Here is a 21,672-nt window from a genome sequence, read left to right as displayed (position 1 = left end):
GAGTTTCAAAAGAGGTAGGTGGCGGCGTGTATGATTCGGATGCCAGAAGGGCCCTCAGGGGTGAAAGTCTTACGTCAGAGACATGCATCTTATTATGCCGGACAACCGTACGATTCATGCAACGAAATGGTCACTATTCCCGACGCGGCGCGTAACTATTCTATCTTGTACCTACTTACGATGTACGCAACGGTGTAAGAGCGAGCGAAAATCGAACGGATTCCACTTTTGGCTCCTTTGTCTCTCATCCTTTCTGTTCCTTTTTTTCGTTCTTTTATTTTTTCTTTTTTTTTTTTTACGTTTACGTTTTCGCGAAACAACGGAATACCCCACGCTAATAAACTCCAGCTTCCCTGCATTTTTATCGCTACTAATTCGAAGCAAAGAGGATCTTCGTAAGAATTTGTTCGGTGTTTTCGACGGTCATACTTTTTATAATTTCAAAATTGAATTTATTCGAGGCGCGCTTTTACGTTGTTACGTTGCCCGCAACTCGAGTGGCTCGTGAAAGAACCTCGTTCCGGTTGACGAGCCGTTTCCGGTTGATTCTCGTCGCCATATCATTACGAGACACCGCTATATGTACAGCGAACTCGTATCGATTCCTACGCGGAACGCGTATCAATACGAATTATATTTCAAAGTTACGCGATTTATATAGATTTTCATAGAATAGATTTGTCTCGTTTCTTTCGTATCGTCTTATACCGATATAATCGTACAACCGTTCGTGGCAGCTCGGTATTTTGGAAATTTTATTTGTCTAACGGAGAATCGAGTATTTTCTTCCTGTTCTTTGCGATGAAACTTTGTCCATTTTGTTTTCCGTAGCTGGGAAATCATCCCCGGTTGCGACCGAAAGTAAAAGGCAAGATTTTTATAAAGTCGCGAACGAAGCGAGAAACAAGCGAAGACTCGTTGCCGAGGAATTCAGAGTCACGGTATTCCGTGACACACCTATAGGAAAATATTACGTGCTACTTCTACTAGATATACGTTCGATGTTCGTAACCTACGATTAAACGAAACCAGCACCACTTCTCTTTGCTTTTTTCCGCATTATCGTCGATCGAAATCAACGAAATTGACGGAAGAAAAATGATACCGTCGTAAAGTTCTCGCGTATCGGGCAGCTTTCCCGTGACAAATTCATGTATTTCGCGTACAAGTACTCGCGTACGCCTTTCGAAGGAATTACTTTCCTGAAACGTTACTTTTCGTCGTCAACTCGGCTCGTTTTCTTTCTTATTGTATAGACAAACTGTAACATAGTATCCGATTCGACGGAAGGATGCGACGATATCGTTGAAAATCGAGTTTGACGAAAGATGAGAAATTGGACGGAACATTTGACTTTTCATCGCGAGAAATTCAGATATTCGGACTCTGTTTTCGTTCACCGTCCGATCGAACGTAGCTACTGCAACGATAACGACGTGGACGTTTCATTTTACGCAATCGTTATTTCAAATATAAGCGCGTCAACGGTGTTTTTATCATTGATTCATAGCGACAAACTACAAAATCTACGAAGTATCTATGATCGATCATTGTTCGATCACTGACCGATAGCTGTTTGTCTGAATTCGTCGTACAAACGAAAGCGACGAACAAATCAAATGCTAGCTAAATAATGAGAGTACGATATATCGTACAGAAAAAAATAAACGTCACACTGGATAACACAATGGATCATCAGATAAGCAAAAGCGTGCTTTCGCGATGAATGTACATTATATTATTATCAGTACGATTTCGCAGGAACCCCTGTCTACTCTCGCGTCTCAGTTATCGTTCGCGTTTCTCGCGATACTCCTTAATGCGCGTCGACTAGAATATTTAGATCGAATTCGAGCGGAAGGAACGAAACGTATAAATAGCGAAACAACAGAAGAGAAAAGAGGAAGAAAAGGAAACAAGTGCCGTAGGTGACGCAACATTGGTATCGGATACTAGCTCGCGATGCGCGATATGGTTTTTAACGATACCGAAATTATATATAAATTCGAAGTACGACGCAGTGAAAAGAGCTAATGTCGATCGTAAAATGTTTTCGAAATATCAGTGGTTTACAAACTGTGTTCATCCAAAGATCGTTCGCGATCTCGCCGTAAGTAGTCGTCGATTCGCACGGTCGACCATCTTTTGTAAGTCGTATTTTTTGGTGAATCTGCCGGATACGAAACACGTGTTCGAATTCACATCGTAATCGCGCGATCAGTGACGTTAATCCTTCCTTTTCCTTTCGAGTTGTTCCTTTTCCTCGGAGCAAGGCTTTTTCGATGAACGACACAGCCGCGAACGAGCACGACAAAAGGGTTGCTAATGCGAATTAAATTTGCGATACCGTCGATCGAGAGAATTTCTTGGGAAAATCATCTCAACCAAATTTTAGCTCTATTATCAGCTCTATTATCTATCTTACCCCTATCATTAGGTTAATTATTGACCTAAACACGATTTACAGTTTATCATTGATTTCTTTCGTTCAAATTGTTGAATTTTGTTCAGATCTTTCGAGTGAAAAATCTATTTAAAAAAGTTAGCGGAGTTTTAAAATGTCAATCGTTTATCGAAGTTATTGTAACGACGACGTTTATATTTTTACGATAAAAGTTCCCTGTCGTGTTTAGTAACCTATTCTTCGGATCGTCTTTTCTTCCAATTTCCTAGGAAACTCTTTCGATCGACGTATCGCGAATTAAGTTCGATTTAGGGACACTTTTATCGTCCGACACCGTCGTTGACAGACAGAATGAAAACTAACGATGAAACGTTCAACGATTTTCGCAGACTAGCGATACACGTCGATTCTTTTGTCCAAACTTGAAATTAATGGAACGAATGTTTCCGTAGATAAGCGATAAAGTGTTACGTGGTCACTAAAGCTACGATAACGATAATAAAGTTCAGAGAAAGATACGAGTATCATTGGTAGCCGACGATACCTTAAAAAGAATGTTAGGAAGTCGGAGATTTCGGCAGAACGACGCATCATCGATGAACTGCTATAACATATAACGTATATTTTCTATAACGGCCAGTGGGTCAACGAAGTAACAGGTCGTCGATGACAACCGGATGACAAACATCTACGTGCTTTCATCCTTCCGTCCTCCGCGTCAAAGCGTCCTCTATTTCGCTCTAATTCAACCAGTAAGGGGCCAAGAGTATCGTTTCGATGCAAACAGTTTAAAACGCGTTTCGTGCAACGAGACAGTCTCGTTTGTCGTCCGATCGATCCTCCATTTGCATTCTTCTCCGAGTGAAATCGATTTTTCTCCCTTCTCTCAAAAATTGCACCGTATTTCCTTTCCGTCTTCTGTTTTTTTCTTTTGAAATACGAGACGAGCAAGTTTCACGGCAAGGTTTCCCTTCGATGTATGCAGGTTCTCGGGTTTTACCTTAATTACCGAGCGTTGCCATAATACGTCGACGATGCGTATTCCATCGGTTAGGAAACATCGGTTAGGATGTCTAGGAAATCATCGGCGAGTATCGGTTTCCGCTCGTTCGACTTTACTCGTAGCGTCATATGCCACGCGTACAACTATCTGACACGAGAAACAAACGCGTATTGAAAATCGATAAGCTTGGACAATACGCGTTTCGTTCGCGTAAAGGCAAAAGATGAAAAACCGTACGAGGTAAGACGCGAAAAAGGCAGGTTAAAGATCCGGAAAGTAGAATTTAAGAACCGGTTAGAACTATGGTTGCGGGAGACAGTAGGCATCGTGGAAGTTGTATGCGACAGTTGTATACAATCGCGGTTGTATGCGACCAGGAACGAAGTGGCGTTTTACAGAGGATTTTTCGGTGGACCGGTGTTAACGATCGCATCTTATAGCGGAAAGGTAGGATCATCCTTTCGCGATACGGGAGAAACATAGTCGGCGAGCGGCGACAGTTGTCGTCGAGCGAGTCGGCCGCACGTGCACACCATGTTTCGGTAACGCGCGAGTGTCGCGCGGAAACAAGCTAAATATAAGTCACGAGGAAAAAGAATAACCTCCCGCCTAGAAACTCGCATTACTCGCTCAAACAACCTCTACCACTTTTGCTCGCGTTCGTTTCGGAGCATTACGTTCTGCTGCGACGCGTATTGCGTATTACGTTTCCGACAACGGCCGTTAGTGCAATCGCGTCCGCGACGTACCGCGCTTCGTCTCTTCCGTCCTCCTCTGCTCTCTTCTCTTCACGTCGGTTTTCCTCTCTCGTCTCGTCGTCGTAGTACCAGTTGTCGTTACGAGTGCTCGCGTTAGCCGATATCGCCACATTCCTCTTGCAGGAAATATGCAATTTTTTCGCATTGACAGTTAACGGTTGAGTCGCGTTATCGCGTTACCTTTCCAACGTGTACGCCGTGTGAAACGTCGAAGCTTTGATCGTTCGAAAATCGTGATTCCAACGTTACGCGTTCGATGAAATGGCGGCGGACGCGTCAAACAGAAAAATAACGATTCGCTTGTTCGAACAAGCCACACAGCAGACACGGACGAGGTATTGCTCGTTTGTGCTACACACCGTTCGATCTGCCGCTGTTTTTCTCCGATCGACGATAACTCGTATCGATCTGTGAATCGTCGTTTTGTGGGTCAAAGACTGTTCGAAATGCTACTGGGTAAACACCGACTTTTCATCACCGAGATATACGTAAATAACGCATCGTCACGATGGTACCGTTCGCGAGATTAAATTTTCACGCGAAACGGTCGTGACTTATTTTTGTAGAGCTACGATACGCTACGGTACGGTGCGGTGCACTGTTTGCACCGTTGTGTAATACGCGCGTACGCAACATAATATGGATATAATTGTTTGACGCTGTTGTATAATACGGCTTCCAGTGTGTATTCAGTCACGACTGAGACGTCGTCGCGCCAACATCACGATCACGAGAGCAAGTTTCTGTTTGGCGAATGCCGCGCAACGCGATCGTCTTCCTCGCAAACGAATAATTAACCTTGAATCGATCACGGCTTTTCATTTGCTATTCGACGTGAGTATAAATGCGGAGCGTCGCGCCGCACCTCATCCGCGGTTGACGCGTCGCACGTCGTACGTTGCGAGAGCTCGCGCCTGGACAGGCGATTCGCACGATCCTCTCGCGAACCGCGAGACACGGTCAGTCGGTCGATCCTTCGACGAATATCCTCTTTTTGATATCGCGCATCTCCTACCTTGCCACCTTGTCGTGGAATCGCGATGGCAACGAAATCGTCCGTGTTTGTACGTGCGTCGATAACATCGAAAGACGTTGAACGCGAAACGAATACTTGGAAGCGACTGAATGTACGGAAAGAGGAAATTTAGTAAACGATGCCATTGGATGTTGCGCGCAAAGATACGCGCGATATCAGGTGTGTGGTTGGTTGTACGAGGCGACATCGTGTCGTTCCTACCGTCCGAGAGAAGTCGTACAGATTGGTCGATCGGTGAAGGTCGATCCGAGGAAGAGCAGCGGTTGGAAGAACGATTATCGAAGAATTACGAGACAAAGTTGAGCGAGAAGTACCGATGAATCGTTTACGTAACGCGAAATCGACCGAAAGGAGCGGCCGCAGCAGCACGTTTCCGAAACGCGCTCGAAACGGAACGACTCGTGTACGCGTTTAAACTCGAACGAGCGCCAAACTATGTCGAATTTTCTCGTCGATCGACAGGCTTTCGAGCGACGGACGGCCAGCACAGTACTTACGATAAACCGAATTTAGCATTCTGTTCGGTACCGTAGACCGAGCTCGAGCGAACCTGGTCGAAAAATGAGATCGAACGAGGTACCTGTATTTGCTAATCGGCAAGGCGTTTCGAACAAGGCGTTACGGTGACGTCGTTGAAGGTCCATCGCGATAAAACGATCGATCGACGAGAGATTTTTCTCACGAAGCGTCGTTTCGGAACTCGTTCGCGTACACGTCGAACGGTGATCGTCAGACTGTGTGCATACCTGTCATAGCAAAACGAAATTGCACGAATAAACGAAAACGAAGGCGTGCTTGTAGAGATTCGCAAGCGGCGATCGACGTAAGGCAGCCAGATATCGAACGTAGCTATTCAAGACTGGTGCTAGTATCTACGTAGAGATGGTTAAAATTAAAACGTTGCGTTGCTCCGCTTCGTTATGATTTTACGATATGCGAAGAATGGTGGATACCGTCAAGCTGTACGATCCGCTGGAAAAGGAATTGGACGATTGGTAATAGCGTACGTTGGTAATTCCTTTGGACGGTGGATGGCGCGAGAGAAAAATGGAAGAAGCGAGACACGCATGGGCTACTTTAAAGTCAGTCAGAAAGTTGACATTGTTGAACGGCAATGGTAATGGCAACGACAACGGTAACGGCGTAAATGGAAACTCCACGACAGTGTGGTACGATATTCCCGCGCCCGTAATAATACATTGTTGCCAAGAATTGCCAGATGCGTCCAAGTCGGACCGCGTCGAACCGATCGAGGAAACAGCGAGCGTCGCGACTACGAACCAAGAGTCGACAACCGATACTCGGGATAACAAAGGGCCGGAGAAACGCGGGGACGAGAAGGAGGGAGAGAACCGATGCAGAAACACGGTGGAATTGACCGCGGTCACGTCGGTAAAAACCGACGACGACGGAGTGCCGAAGATCAGCTTCAGTTTCCTACATTCGGACGACAAATCTCGAACGGCTGTCGTGGAACGAGCTACGGTTACAGGAGAAACGACTACGACGTGGACGACCGCGACCGTGACCACGAACAAGAACGACGAAGATACGTCGACGCGAGACGAACTGTACGACTTTCCTAGGAATTCGTACGTCCAGGACGAAATCGAAAGCGAGAAAGCGGTAGAAAGTGAACGCGAGTCAAAAGTCGCTAAGGACGACGAGGAGATTCGCGGCACGAGTCCAGCGAAATTCCACGGGGAGTCGGCCGAGATTCGAAACGAAATCGACCATCGAAACGTAACCGATTCGCAGGATTCGAAAGAATCGAGCGGTGCGTCCCGTCAAGAGGTCACGTCCGCGGAGAAAGCGAGCGATCCAACGATCGCGATCAACGTCGCGAATTCGGAAGGAAAAACGGATCCGTGCGATCCAGCGAATCGAAGAAAAAGGCATTGCGACGGATACGACGCGGCGGGCTGCTCTTATTCGGACGTCGAGTGCTCGAACGACTCTCTCTCGAACGCGGTGGCCCGCCGAGAGCAACGTTATCCGAAGGTATTAAGCGCGTCGCTGGAGCACGGTACGATCGGACTTGGCGATAAACCTAGAACCGAAGCTTCGAATCGTCCGATTGATCTTCCACTTTCCAAACGTTCGATTCGCGAAACTCGAGAGAAGCTAGGAGAGATTTATCGCTGGGTCCGGTCACCGGTGTCGAATACTCGGTTACCTCGTCTCTTCTCGCGACCGAGAACAAATGTCCTGAAATTGCAGAAACATCGGCTGGGCAAGGCATGGGAGAAAATGCGAAACTGGCTAAGGGACGAAACGTCTCGGATCAACGAGGTGGTGAACAAACACGCGAGATTGCAAGCCGTCGGTGCTCTTTCCGAGGAATCGTGTACCGTGACCGTTCCGAATGGTAACAGCGCGTCCTACGATCTGACCAAGGCGAGGACTCCGGAATTAGGATCGATCACTAGGGTCGAGGAATTCGGGTTGTCCTCCGTTTCGCAAGAGCACCTAAAAAGCTCGTCTTCTTCTCCCGAAACCGCGATCGCATCGTCGAAAACGAACGTCGCTCTCCACCGAGCACCGACGAAAACCACTGGCTTGGGAAAGATGATCGCCACCTCGGACAACGTATTGAACGAGAAGAGCGAACTGAGTATCGTTCCGGTTTCCTTCAGCATGGACAAGCTCTGCTCCGATACGGAAATCGACGAGACCCACGATGCAGCGACCGCTGCCGAGATCGACAGCAGGGATCATGCTCGAAAAGCCGGCTTAATTAAGAGGAGAATGCTGGGGTCAATCAGAGGGTTAATGGCCTCCACTCATCTTCTACACTCGGTCTCCGTTCACGAGACCGAAGAGGTACATTCTTCTATTTCGTTCCACCCACCGCGTAACGCGATTACGTTCGACCGAAGCGACGAAATTCCTTTCTCACGGATCTCGATGGACCCCCTCTCGTTCAAGGCGATCGCTCTCGAGCCGAGAAAAATCGAACGAGATCTTTCCTTCGCTTCCGATACGTGAAAATCTTTTATTCTGCGACGATCGCACCGCGCGCTAACGTACACGCGAACGACGAGTCCGAGCATCGTACCAAAGAAACGATCAAAGCGAAGAAAGTGTGAGAAAGTTGGGCGGAGAGAATAACCGACTTTGTTCTTTTCTGCATGCTAACTGATACTTGGCTACGTCTATACGTCTATAGGTACTACGGGGTACGCGCTTATACGGTATGTTTATACGACGATGATGCGGCATCGTGGCGATTGAAAAAATGCTACTCGTTGTACTTTGATCGCAGCTCGCGTTCTTTTTCCTTTTTTTTCTTCTTCTTTCTTTTCCATGCATTATATAAGCTAAAGATAGGCACGTACCGGCAGCTTATTCTCGTTCCGAAAACTATTTCAGCGCTGGCACGACCTATCCAACTTTCCGCTCAAAGTAACCTTAATTTACCCATCAAGCACTGTTCTCGAGAAAGCTGGAGTCGCCGCGTCTCGATTCCGTAGCTTCCCAACTGCGAATACAAATATAAATACAAATACTTTAAGCGAAAGTATTCGTGCGTGGCATACAAGGACGTCGTTCTCATCGTTAGTCCGCACGGAGAAGCCACGAATTCAGGCTGTGTCATTGCCGTTTGTTTTCTCTATCATCTACGAAGGAATCGTTTGCGCGTTAAAGATACCAGATAAACGAGTAGAAATTGCCGCTACCCGTGGAAAATTGAGCGTACGAAAGAAAGCAGAGGCAGCTGCGAGAAACTGTGTACGAGGTTCGTGAGAGGTGCGCGTTAATAGCTCGGTACGGCGATAGTAACTGCGACCTCCGCGATTTCACCGCGTCACGTGAACCTAAGCCGAGAAAATCTCGAAGGTAAAAGGGAAAGGAACCGTACACATCGATCGCGATCTCTCGATATTTCACCTCTGTTTTCGTTCGTCGAAAGCAAGCACCGCATCGCGGCCGTGCCGCTTCCTCCAGACGATCGGCTATCTTCCGGCAAAGAAGCACCGTTTCTACCTCGATTATGTATTTCAACGTTTCAACGATTTCGATTAGAAGATAATACCGAGAAAAATTGCATTTTTCTCGCGTCTTATCAGAAGACTCGCGCGTAACTGTTTGTATTTGAAGAAGGTATCCAGTCGGACGAACACCTGTAACAAGTTCTAGACAATCGTGCCCCACCTGTTGCACGTGCCAGCACATTTCTTTCACGATCAATTACACTACGTGTAATATCCAATCGGGCGTATCGATTAACCTTTTACTCGAAAAAGTTTCCACATCGATGTCAAAGTACCAGCGCATCGATATACAGGGTGGTTGGTAACTGGTGCTACAGGCGGAAAGGGGGTGATTCTACGCGAAAAAAGAAGTCGAAAATATAGAATAATAATTATTTTTCAATTTTTTCTTTTTTTTTTTTAATTTTTCCATCGAGACAACGATCTACAGTGAGATCCGTTATAACGAGACGCGATAAAGTGCTACGCGAATTGCGAAAATTCAAAGTCGATTTTCTCAAAAGCAAAGCCTCGAACGAAAAATTTGTATTCTATATTTTCGACTTCTTTTTTCGCGTAGAATCACCCCCTTTTCGCTTGTACCACCAGTTACCAACCACCCTGTATTTTATTCCTGCGTACGCAGTTTCATCGAACTCTCGTAAATTTGTTCTTTACCGTTTGCAAATAAATTCATACGAACGTTCATATCCATCCGACGATTTTACTATTCTTCGTATGCGTATAAGATTGCTCGTTGTCTAAGTAGATGGATCGTAAGAAAGTCGATCTCTCTTCGTGCAATGCATAATTAATCTTTCTCTCACAACCGTGAACACGCTAGCGCGGAAGGTTAATCGACAGGCGGAAGTAGTCACGTATCTCATCTTGAAACACAATAGATCAAATTAATCGTCGCGATTAACGCGTTCACGGTTGATATCAGGATTTCTAAAAGATCTTCCTTTCGTGTTAAATCACGATCGCTCGAGGATAAATTCTAGCGTTGTCTAATATCTCATTCTTTAATTATAACTTATTCTATGTCGATCTTTCTCTCTCAACGTACGCTCGTTGTATTTGTATTTATCGACCAGTCTGATGCGCGTGTTACGCAGAGCTACTAAGCGGCTTGGATTTCTGAAGCGCATTCGTTCCGCTTTTTAAAATTCATGAACGCCACTTTGTCTATATTTGTCCCTGGTCCCTCGTCTTCCACGTGTGGAACATGCCTTTGTCACGCGAGTACCGCACTTAGCAAAACATCGAGACCGGCTCGACAAAATCCGGATAATTAAGACGGATAATCCTGTGCAATGGAATAACAGATTCGATTAACACCGTTTAAACAATGGACGCGGAGACTATGTTTCTTTACAAAATTGTCAACGATAGGTTTAACCGCCCTGCTATGCGTCTAAATACGGACGTGATTTCACGGTCATTTTCGTCTAATGCATCACCTTCGATTCGATGCATTCTAATTCGATGTTATTGCGGGCCCTCGGACACACTAAGGTCCGATGCGGCGCGACGTCGCTGAGATTCTGCGACGATACGTCCGTCTTTGTTGTTTTTAATCGAGAAAACAAAGAAAGAGATACGATCGCGAGGATATCGCGTGAGCTAAAGTCGCTCGTCCGCATTTAGGCTAACATTTAACGTTGCGTAACCAATGCGTAATCAATGCGTAACGTATGTTCCCTCGCCAACTATCCACTTTTGCTTTTCATCGGCCGACGGATTTTCTTTCGTTTCCTACATTCTATGCTGTTCTAAAATAAATAAATTTCATTTAATCGAGTTTCACGAGTAAAGCTAACCGTACGAATTCGGCCGTAGAACTTGCGCGTGCGACCTTGTTCGGTGATAAGATTTAACCCGAATAAAAACGCTGAACAGAGTTCTACTTGGTTCCATTTGGTAGAGAGTGTACAAGACGAGAATGTAGAAAAATGAATTTTTACCATTCAGTGGCTTGGAAAGTCGTCCAGTCAGAAAGTTACTCGAAAGGTTGAGTCGGGCGTAACGTCAGAAATTACCGGTAAATGACATTTCCGATACACCCTTTCTTCGTTCTGGTCGTTAATCGAGGAAAATATCTCAGATATAAGACGGTACGTAATGCACAGGAAAATCTAGTTGTGGCTGACCAGAAATAAGAACGACAAATTTCTCACCTACATGACCGGTTTATGTACCAAGAACTTTGGCTATGCTTGCTTCGTTCCTGACATCCACACCACGTGTCTCGTGGTTTTCGTTTCTCTCCTGAAGTTTGTAATTTTACGAAATACCTCAAGGGAGGAACGCGTTAAAGACTCGAAGAACGTTTACCCGTTCGAGTACCAGCATTCGATTAGCGAGCAATAAACTCTTGGAGATAGTTATACATATACTTTCTACTTTTAATTAATTCCGTTCTTTCTCTATGTTTTCTACCTTGTCGTCTCTTGTTCATAATGCTCGCGTTTAACATTCTAAATATTACTTCGACCTTATTATCCTCTTGCTTCGCTTATGAACCGTAAAAATAAAACTCGGTGCTTATAAATTTACATCTACTTTTTATTTATATCTACGGATGGTAATTGTTGTTTCTTCCGCCAATCCGTAAGCCAGAGTCGGCGAGAATTCGCCGCGAAAAGAAATCGTTGTAACTCGCTCGCAAGACGTTAGAAACGTTGCATCTCGTGAGCTGTGACGCGTGGTTACCGCTATATTCCGCCTGCTCCTTATCCTTCTCCACGATCGTTCAAGCGTACAACGAGCTCTGGTTGCGAGCTTTTAGTTTCGAAAGTAAGAAAAACAGAGAAAAATTAATATCTGGTTTCTGGTTGCAGGGTGGACAAGGTGGATTCGAAGATGTTCGAAGGTACGTGAAACAGGGTGGAGATTTCTGCAAGGAATTGGCATCGATCCTGCACGAAAGGTGAGTTGCTTCTTTGTTAATCCAATCGCTTCTTCTCGACACGCAGCGCGCGTGTATCTCCGCATTCTTAATACATTCGCTATTTATTATATATTTGTGATACGTGTATATTCGCCTTGAATCGTAAACCTTTTGTTTCTTGTCTTCTCTTATTTCAGAGCGGAATTGGAAGCGACTTATGCCAAAGGACTCAGCAAACTGAGCAACAAACTGACTAAGGCGTGCGCGAAGGATCAAGGTACTCTCTTCGTCGTTTTAACTTTTAACGATTGATTTGGCAACGTGATATAAAGTAAAGAAAGTCGAGGCAGTAAGTACCAGTTTTAAATACAATCGCTGGCTTCTGAAACGCAGGTGGCAACGGGAGCGGAGGTGTGAACGAAGCATGGAGATGCGTCGGCGAGGAGATGGAGGCTGCCGCAGAAGCTCATAGGATCTGGGGAATTACGCTTAGCGAACAACTCGCCAAACCGATCAGAGTGCGTCGAATTTCGTAAAAATTCCTTTTTCATCGTCCCTTCGAACCATTCCTCGAAATATCATCGCGCATTATCGATAGTCGTTATCGCCGTTAGTGCATCGTCATTCGCAGCAATTGAACAAGGTTCTTCCTTTGCATCGAATTTGCACACGTAGAGAATACGCACGCGTACACGTACACGCGTGTTATTTCGTTTCGATTCTTCTCTCCTCTGAAACCGTTGAGCGTTTGTCGAATGATCGTTGAAACAAGCGACGATAGGCGTTAAGGAGGCGTTTGCGTATCCGCAGGTAGGAGTAGCAGAGGCTCAAGGACGTTCGAGGAAATCTATCGAGAATTCCGTGGATAAGGCCGGGAAGTCTCTTCACGAGTGGCGTAACATTGCGATAAAAAGTAAAAAGCAAAGTTTCGCTTGTGCACGGGAAAACGAGAGGTTGCAAGACCTCGCGAGGCTGCAATCGATCAGTCAGAGTCAGCAGAGCAATAACAAATCGTCGACCCATCATATGACGGAGAAGGAGGTCAGTAAGCTCGAAGCGAGGAGGAGAAAGGCCGAGGACTCGTCTCGTAGGGCGGACACGGAGTTTTACACGGTGAGCGTGAGAGCTGAGAGAGCTAGGCTCGAGTTCGAAAGCACCATGAGGAAAGGAGCCAAACAAATGGAACTTCTCGAAGAGGAACGATTGAGCGCTCTTAAAGATCTCGCGAACGTTTATTTAGCCCATCTGCAAGCCCTAGCTCCCCGTCTGCAACAGGTACGTAGGAATCTTATACGCGCTCGTACCTGCAATTCTATCTCCTCCGCGTTGCCAACGCTCTCGTGATTATCATCCGTCGTCTTTTCCTTACAGAGTGCAGACCGTTTGGCAGCTCCTATACGTAACTGTAACGTGTCCCAAGACATCGAAATCTTGAAGAATCTTATACGCAGAGTAGAGAGCAACGACGGGTGTAACGCCGAGCAATTGCTCCCAGACTTTTATGCCGAACACGTTACTCTAGCGATGAACAGAGAACGTCGGAAACAAGCGCTGGTAAGAGTCCTTCATCTGATCAGGCAGGACTTGGAGCGCGAGAGGCGCGGCAGGGAAGGTTTGGAAACTCTTCACCGAGCTTTCATTGCAACACCGGCATTCGCGGCGGATGAGAGCACGCAAAACGTAACGGAAAAACTACACCATGTACGATTACTCTTATGCTCTTTCTTTTATCATTCGCTATGTCGTGTACCATCTTCGGAAACCGTTCAATTCTTACCTTCTTTCAGATGCGTTCTATGTTATTGTATTTGGAGGCAGCGAGGTATAAAGTCGGAGGAACATTGGCCGAAGTAGAAGGCAGTAAACGAGACAAACATCCGTTGGCCGAACATATTTTAGTTTCAAGGGATAAACAGGGTTTGCAGCAAAGTGTCCTTAAGGTGAGCTTCCGTAATTCTTATCGTTATCTTGAATGAAAGAACGAGAAAAGTGCACGCACATTCTTCCACGCAGATTCCTTCTTGGGCGAAGAACGAATCGTTTGAGATTCAGGAGGATGAAGACGAAATGGATGTTCATCTCGTAAAGGATCACGATACCGACAGTCGTCATTGGGCCGATCGAACAGCTGGCGATGGAAACTCGGAGAATCCACCGGACGAGGATGACTTTAGCGATTTCGATGAATTCAGTAGTCATTCCGAGGACAATAATAATCAAGACGTCGATGCCACCGAAACGGGTGGCAAGTCCGACGCAACGGAACAATGTAGAGCAATCTATCAATACTCGGCAAATTTAAACGACGAGCTTAGCTTAAGTCCTGGGGACTTGATAACGGTACATCAAAAACAACCAGATGGTTGGTGGATAGGAGAGTGTAGAGGACGAACTGGAATATTTCCAGCCACTTACGTTCAAGTTATTAATTGAACAACTTACGCTTTGCTTCGCCTCCTGACATTCAGGAATTCAACAATGTTTTTCCTTCTGATTCCGAAGGAAAGAAAGGGAGAGCAGGTGCGAATAGGTATAATGATACATGAAAAATATGTAGATGCAATTATACTGTAAAAAATAAATAACAACGGAAATTATTAATTATACATATGAACGAACTACCAAAGTACGATTGAAATTAAAAGTGACTCTCCTAGAAAAAGTCAAATTTCACTGTACAAAGAAACATTTTTTATCTTTGATATCGAGTCGTATTGCCCGCGATAGCAATTACCGAACAATACGAAATACGGCGCACCGAAACGCACCATCTACTACAGATAGTCGACGAAAATATTTGTCAAACGTGTTTTGTACGCGTTCGATACCAATTTTAAACGACAAGTTACTAAATGCATATTTGTTTGCGTCAATAAAGTGCCAATGATAGCATATACATACATATAGAAACTGTACGGGACGGACAAGATCAGTCGAGGATAAAGTTAATATTTTCGCTACAATGTAACAAATCGCAATCAGGAAAAGGAAAGGAGTTTGTACAACGAAGTAATACCTTTTTGTCTGTATAACTTGTGCATCGTAATTTATAATTAAGTTGTAATATTAACATAAGCATAAACATGATTCAAGTCATTTTCATAGAAAGTAAATATCGTTTCTTCCTTAAAAAATCAAAGACTGTTTATTCACGCAGCATTCACGCATGAAATTAAATAGCGTGACATGTATATAATTTGTTTAATTTTCGAAATTCCATTGTAAATAGTACTTAGCTGCATTTAATAACTTAAGTGTTTTATGTAACTGAAATTTTAATTAAAGTTCGTTTATTTATCAGCTAATAATACATTTTTCTTAACTCACTTATACATCTTAATCCCGAAGTTCGTCTGCGTAATCCCTCTCCAATTGCATTATTACTTCATTGATCATACGAGTACCGTTAACTACAACATTAAAATGTTTATCGCTATAACCGACATATGACACGTTTATATTTGTATATTTTATTGCGGAGTAAGTATGATATCTGTACATAACTACCATATATATCTAATTTTATTATACATATAATAGATCTATCTTACCGCAAAAAGGTGGAATGTTGGAAGTTGCGACAAAGAATGTTCCTCGTTGAGGATAATTTATCGCGTTTATGCCCATTTCGGCACAAATAGTTTTATCGCACGATTCTGTTGCTAGTTGTATCAGGTTTCGATACGATAAATCCCAATGATGTGCCCAAAAAGTGCAATTGTGCTTAACCTCGGATATCAAAGACTCCGTTAAGTAAACGTACGAGCGTCCATGGCTGCATATAGACTTGTTAATTGCTAAAATCAATTCGATATTTTATCCGAGAAAGAAAGCTTACAGTAATAAGCTTTTTTCAAAACTGATAATAAGAAACGTATTTAGCGAATACTTGCCTCGAAGAGGAATTGGTAAATATTCAAAATACGAAGAATCGATTTTTACGCAGCCAGGCTGGCTTCTGCCACCGTTAGGGTAGAAATCAACATGACCTGATACAAATTGTTCGTCCGTTCGTTCATTCTCGCAATAGCATAAAACACGGTGTATACACAATGTATGTACAAATATCAAACCTATCGGTTCTGGTAAACCTAATCCGATCTCCGAAAGTAATTTCCCATTAGTATGGATAATATCGACGAATGGTGCATCGGATTTGTGAAGTTTCATCGTAGAATGTACATTCTTGAAACAAGGTTGCGCAGGATCCAATCCTGTTATTCTCTGGACTTCCCACTTACTTCGCCTTTTTTTCAGTTCTTTCGCAGCAAACCCGCAAATATGTGCTCCAAGACTATGGCCTACTAAATGCAATGGTCCCCAATTATTGTTGTCGGAATTACCTTGCGTGCTTGTTGTTGCATTCTCTACGTGTTCTAGAAATCTTTACAAGACAATAAGCTCCATGAGCTTTTGTGCGATTAACACCTATACAAATAGGTACGTAAAGCAGACCTTGCAATTTGATATCCTATTACTTTTGTGTTAACTGCCGCTTTGTAGTAATTCCAAGTATTGCCCCCGGCACTCCAATCTACAATTACAACATTAACGTCGTTCTAAAACATATTAGAGAATAAACAAAATTATTGTTTGAATTACCGATGATAAAAGATTAGAAAACTAACGTTGCTAACATGTATTACAACATCAATTACTTTCTAAGGGGAAAGATTCCGTTCGTCTTTTAAAATGTACTTCAACGTGTATGGAAAAGAAAGAAAAAAAGAAGAATTGTAATCTACCCATTGAAGAAATGCTCTTTCCATTTCATTGATCCACGATTGTTGACCATGCGATAAGAATCCGTGAACTATTACGATCGTCCTTCGTTCGATTTGAAAGTCTGTCCACTCCAAGCCAAATTGTTTACCGATAAGTACCTGAACGCGTCGTGGTTGTTTTCTCGAGGAAAGTAAAAATTGAACATCCAAAGCATTTTCACTTGAATTACTCATAAAAAACCATTCTAAAATCGCAGCTACTCTTTTTCCTAAACCAAAACAATCCACTTGATCTGATTGGGAATTTTTTCGATAGTCGATAAAACTCGAGGAATTCGAGAGTGTATAAATGAAAGCTGTCAAATTGCTATTACGAAAATTCGATAAATTGTTATCAATACGATCTCCACTTGTATCTATTTTTACATTTTCTTCCAAAATGTGATCCTGCATGGCAGAAATCGCAGGCAATCTGATGAGCAGTAATGCAATCCACATCATTTTCATTACTGAATTTCTGATCGTAATGGAACATGTCTATATATCTACGTATATACGTCTGTATACAACCAAAAAAATTGAAGTCATGACCTAACGATAACGTAGATTACATTGCTAATTTCAAGTAAACTAACACTTCAGAGTACATAATTGTAAAAACATCCTTACGTCTTTTCGACATTACAGACGTTATATTTCAATCAATTTAATAATAAACTAATTCTTCTTATTTTTATTTCCGGTGTCAGTATAATAAAGCGTCGTTTTTTTTTTACTAATAATTCTTCGATACATTAAAATAATAAAGATTTAAAAAAATCCTCAAGTTTATAATATTCTCATAACATTGAAAGTATTAATACGAAGGAGAGACATTAATGTGAAAATGTAACAAACTAATTTTTATAATTTCGTTAAAAATAAAAAAATATGAAATTTTAAATACACCCCTATTAAAAAAAAGTATTTAATTCGTGCCTTCTTAAACTATTATTTAGGAGCGTAGCATCTATAAACACCATCATTTATTACATATTATCTGTACATGATCCAATGAATCACGCAGCATTACGCTATTTGCTATTTTCATTAGTGTCAAGAATGAGAAGATAATACGTTCTAAAAAATATTGCAATTTATATATTCAATTTTTGCTTCTTCCTTTTTCGTGTTTTTTCTTTTTTTCTCTTCTGGAAAAAAACAACAAAATAAAACGTTAATATTTGAATATAAATGCACGAAATGAACGATATACATTTCCTTACCACTGTTTGTTCAAAGTTTACTTGGTTGGATACGTTTCTACTACCTCCTTGAAAAGTACTAAAATCTACGACTTTATAGTCGAATGTTTTTGATGGCATCATACCTTTCTTTTTCAACTCCTTAATTATACCGTCCTTTTCTCCTTTTTTTCTTGTGCTATAAACACATTCAATTTATCAATAATTCTTACCTTACGAAATTTCACATATTTTAAGCATTCATAAACGTTATGATATTAAAATTTCAAGATGCTTAGCTTAAAACATAGAACTGAGTAATACGACCAGAAATAAAATAACAAATTTTTGAATATACCTACCGTAACGGACTAACAGTTTCATTACTCGATGCTTGTTTCCGACTTTTTGTAATACCTTCTGGTACATTTTGCTCTTCACTTAAACGTTCAATTTCATCTGATTCTTGTTTTACATATTGAGTAGTTTTGGTTTCTAACATCGGAGTTGGGTTCGATAAATCATCTTTAATTTTTTTGTCTTGTACTTCATCTTGTTTGTTAATATTTGAATCTCGTTTTCTTTTACGACCCGACATTTGACTCAGTGGAGTTTGAGATGGTTTTTTTGGTAAATCTGACACACTTCCTTCTGGCACCATTTGAGAAACACGTTTAAAATGTTCGTGAACTCTGTTTTTACTCTCTGCCATTTCATCTTCTTTCATTTTTAGTTCGTTCAAACGATTTTCTTCTTCTTGTCTTAGCTTTTCTCTTTCCTGTGCTTCTTGTTCCGCTATCATAGGTATAACCCGTTTGTATCGTTCAAACGGACTTACGAAGGGAAACCTCTTTTTTCTATTACTTTCCTGCTCGTCCATTTCTGCTTCCTCATTCTGTAAACAAGCAAACAACCACGAAAACTACAACTGTCGATCTTTCTTAATTTTTATACAAGATAATTAATTTTATTATTCGTACGCTACCTCAGACGTAGTTGGGCTGTCAAACACAGTCACTGCATGCTTCATCGCGATATTCGAAATTTGCTCTTCTATTATGTTGTTTTCATCTAACAAGCATGGTAAGTCAGCTCGTGCTTCCATATCGCTGGGAATATCGTGAGGTGAATACATCCACATTTTTGAACTGTTAACAGGATTTCTTTGCGTCAATCTTTGCCTGATATCATCTTCAATGATTGGCTTAATAAGCGGCTGTTCCCTAGCCTTCAATATTATTTTATGTAGTTTTAATAAATTCTGTCTAACCAAAGGAGGAATAGAGTCGCAGCATGCCAAAATTCCTTGCATTTCACGAGGTAATGTTTCAGCTATGTTCAGTAACATATGATTTGGCAATACGTAAGCGATACTATCATCTTCCCCTCTGGCAGTTTGATCTCTCCATTTATGCAATTCTTTTAGAGCATAAAGCTGTTTATTATTAAACATTTTCTGGCTCTTTCTATACATAATCATGCAACTTTCCTCTGTCCATACTGGTTTTATATACGTCTTTTTACAAATCTCTGTACTTCTGTCGTATACAGCTTTCAAAATATTGATTTGTCCATTAGCAACGTCTATTAAAGCGTTCCTTAATAAATCCTTTATGTACAATAAATAATGCGTATCCTCCCTGGCATATTTTATAAGTTTCTCTGGTAAAGGTCTTATGCGCCAATCTGCCATTTGAAAATGTTTATCAGGATCTACATTGCAGTAATGTTTTAGCAAATATGCTAAACTTAAGTACGGCAGGTTAAGTTGTTTCGCCGCTTGATGCGTATCAAACATATTCACTACGTACAGAGATAAGTCTCTCTGAAGCCACTGAATGTCTAAATCTGCTCCGTGAAAAACTTTTAGTATCGTAGACTTGGTAAAAATTTCATTTAGCTCGTGTAATTCGGATCGTAACGACAGAGTATCTATCAGGTAATCTGTATCTCCCGTTGAGATCTGCATCAAACAGGTGATTCCTTGAAAGCTTCTGTACGAATGATGTTCCAAATCTACAGCAATTTCTTTGTACCTTTTTAGATCTTCTATCAGTAACTTCATATCCGACGGATCTTTGATCATTACCAATAGCGTTTCTTCCAGGGGTTTATACTTTTTTGGTACCGATTTTTTCAACTGATCATTAGGGGGGACAAACATATCCAGCTCGTATTCGTAAGGATGACTAAAGATTTCGCCATTTTCACCTTCTTCCAAATAAATAGCCAAAGGTTTCAAAGAATTGGGTTTGTCTTTAATTCTAGGACACCAGGGTTTAGAGCTATTGTCAATTTTGTCTTTGAACGATAGCTGCGGCCTTTGAATATTTTTAGCAGCTAATAAACGAACAGATTGAATATTCTCTGTGTCTTGGGATCGACAAACTTTTTTGTTCCACGAACCGTTAATTCCATCTGGTTGACCCTTTGCGCTCGACACCAGCAATTCTACTTCGGTATTCTTAGCGATGCCACATTCTTTGTCCATTAAGGCATTCTGCGATACACAGCACATTTTGGATTCGTAAAAATAAAAATTTAAGCATAGAAAAACATAGAAAGAATATCTTTTGAAAAACTTACGGCTCGGTCCAAAAGCATGTCGTTCGTTTCTAATAGAAGATCAAACTTCTCTTCGATATCAAGATTCGATATATTGCCCTTTATGCCAGCTAACCCCAATAAATGCTGCATAACGTCCATTATCAATTTTGTATTTTCCTCCTTGGCTTTGAGAAAACTGGGAAAACACGAGTAATAATTGAAATTCGATCCAGTTGGTAAACTATTAGCACATTTAATCCCAAGTTTTATGGCATCGAATGCTTCCTAGAATATAACGATCATTTGGTACATAAGAATAAAAGAAGAGACAAATTTTTCAAATTAAACAGTTCGACAAGTGTAACTATACCTGAACGTAATCGTGAAAATTCTCATATCCAGGTATTAATTGGTTAACTTGTTGATTCTCATTTTCTAACGCTTGGCATTTGCCACTGCAATCTTCCGTAGTATCCATGCCGTTAATTATAAGCACTTACTCTTCTCCCTTCGTATAAAATTATTCGATAGCGCGAAATAAATATACAAAAGTGTAACTACATTGAACGTAACCTACGTACATATGTTCGTGAACGTAACCTACAATTTGCAAATTTTGTATCCCTATTGTATCATGCGTACACACCAACAATAAGTAGCCACCTACATACCGTATTACCGATCTAGCCGCAAATATGGTATAAAAATCCGTTTTCTCGAAAAATCATATCAAGTAACTTTAACAAGTGCTAGTTTCGATAATTCTGATTCTGACGACATTTCACGCATACTGTGACCATTACATCCATAGAATGATCTATGATTCTATCATAAAGTAAAGATTATATCCTATACAGAAAAGGAAGTTGGAAAGCGGAGCATGGTTTGCGTATAATAAAGAATCGTGTCGCATTATATAAAAAATGTCGTTAATATATAGCGAACGATGTTTTTTTCTATAGCGGTGATCGCATCGGCGAAATGCAATCGCGACGAAATTAGCGAAATCGTACGAAACTCTTTTAAAACGCATACACTCGCAATGTAGAAAATGACGTCGAAGGATGGCGCTGGTATCACTATAATCTATCCATTCCCTGTTCTCAGTGT

At 42.0% G+C, this 21,672-nt stretch overlaps 2 protein-coding genes across 3 annotated transcripts; one reads left to right on the top strand and one right to left on the bottom strand.

The window, feature by feature from the left end:
• Nucleotides 1-3,923: 3,923 nt before the first annotated feature.
• On the top strand, nucleotides 3,924-15,368 carry LOC117242831. Of its 2 annotated transcripts, XM_033509809.1 has the most exons (9): nucleotides 6,249-7,202; nucleotides 7,422-8,024; nucleotides 12,019-12,107; nucleotides 12,266-12,345; nucleotides 12,462-12,586; nucleotides 12,879-13,343; nucleotides 13,440-13,769; nucleotides 13,856-14,008; nucleotides 14,082-15,368. In XM_033509809.1, the coding sequence occupies exons 1-9, from the start codon at nucleotides 6,249-6,251 to the stop codon at nucleotides 14,499-14,501; spliced, it is 3,219 nt and encodes a 1,072-aa protein (XP_033365700.1). In that variant the 3' UTR covers nucleotides 14,502-15,368. The 2 variants fall into 2 exon arrangements, with proteins under 2 accessions (XP_033365699.1, XP_033365700.1); XM_033509808.1 differs by having other exon boundaries at nucleotides 3,924-8,024.
• LOC117242780 (exosome component 10) lies at nucleotides 15,342-21,619 on the bottom strand. The gene is made up of 13 exons (XM_033509705.1): nucleotides 21,234-21,619; nucleotides 20,933-21,162; nucleotides 20,602-20,847; nucleotides 19,001-20,515; nucleotides 18,378-18,910; nucleotides 18,058-18,214; nucleotides 17,947-17,982; nucleotides 16,814-17,329; nucleotides 16,524-16,627; nucleotides 16,142-16,452; nucleotides 15,962-16,057; nucleotides 15,620-15,865; nucleotides 15,342-15,478 (listed from the first exon to the last, which is right to left on the bottom strand). The coding sequence occupies exons 2-13, from the start codon at nucleotides 21,038-21,040 to the stop codon at nucleotides 15,405-15,407; spliced, it is 3,942 nt and encodes a 1,313-aa protein (XP_033365596.1). The 5' UTR covers nucleotides 21,041-21,162; nucleotides 21,234-21,619; the 3' UTR covers nucleotides 15,342-15,404.
• Between the last annotated feature and the right edge of the window lie 53 nt (nucleotides 21,620-21,672).

The sequence above is a fragment of the Bombus vosnesenskii genome, unplaced genomic scaffold (assembly GCF_011952255.1).
Source record: "Bombus vosnesenskii isolate JDL3184/JDL3185 unplaced genomic scaffold, Bvos_JDL3184-5_v1.1 scf7180000016279, whole genome shotgun sequence".
Taxonomy (NCBI): domain Eukaryota; kingdom Metazoa; phylum Arthropoda; class Insecta; order Hymenoptera; family Apidae; genus Bombus; species Bombus vosnesenskii.
The sequence above is the reverse complement of the archived record's forward strand: the minus strand, read 5'-3'. Positions and strand labels throughout refer to the sequence as shown.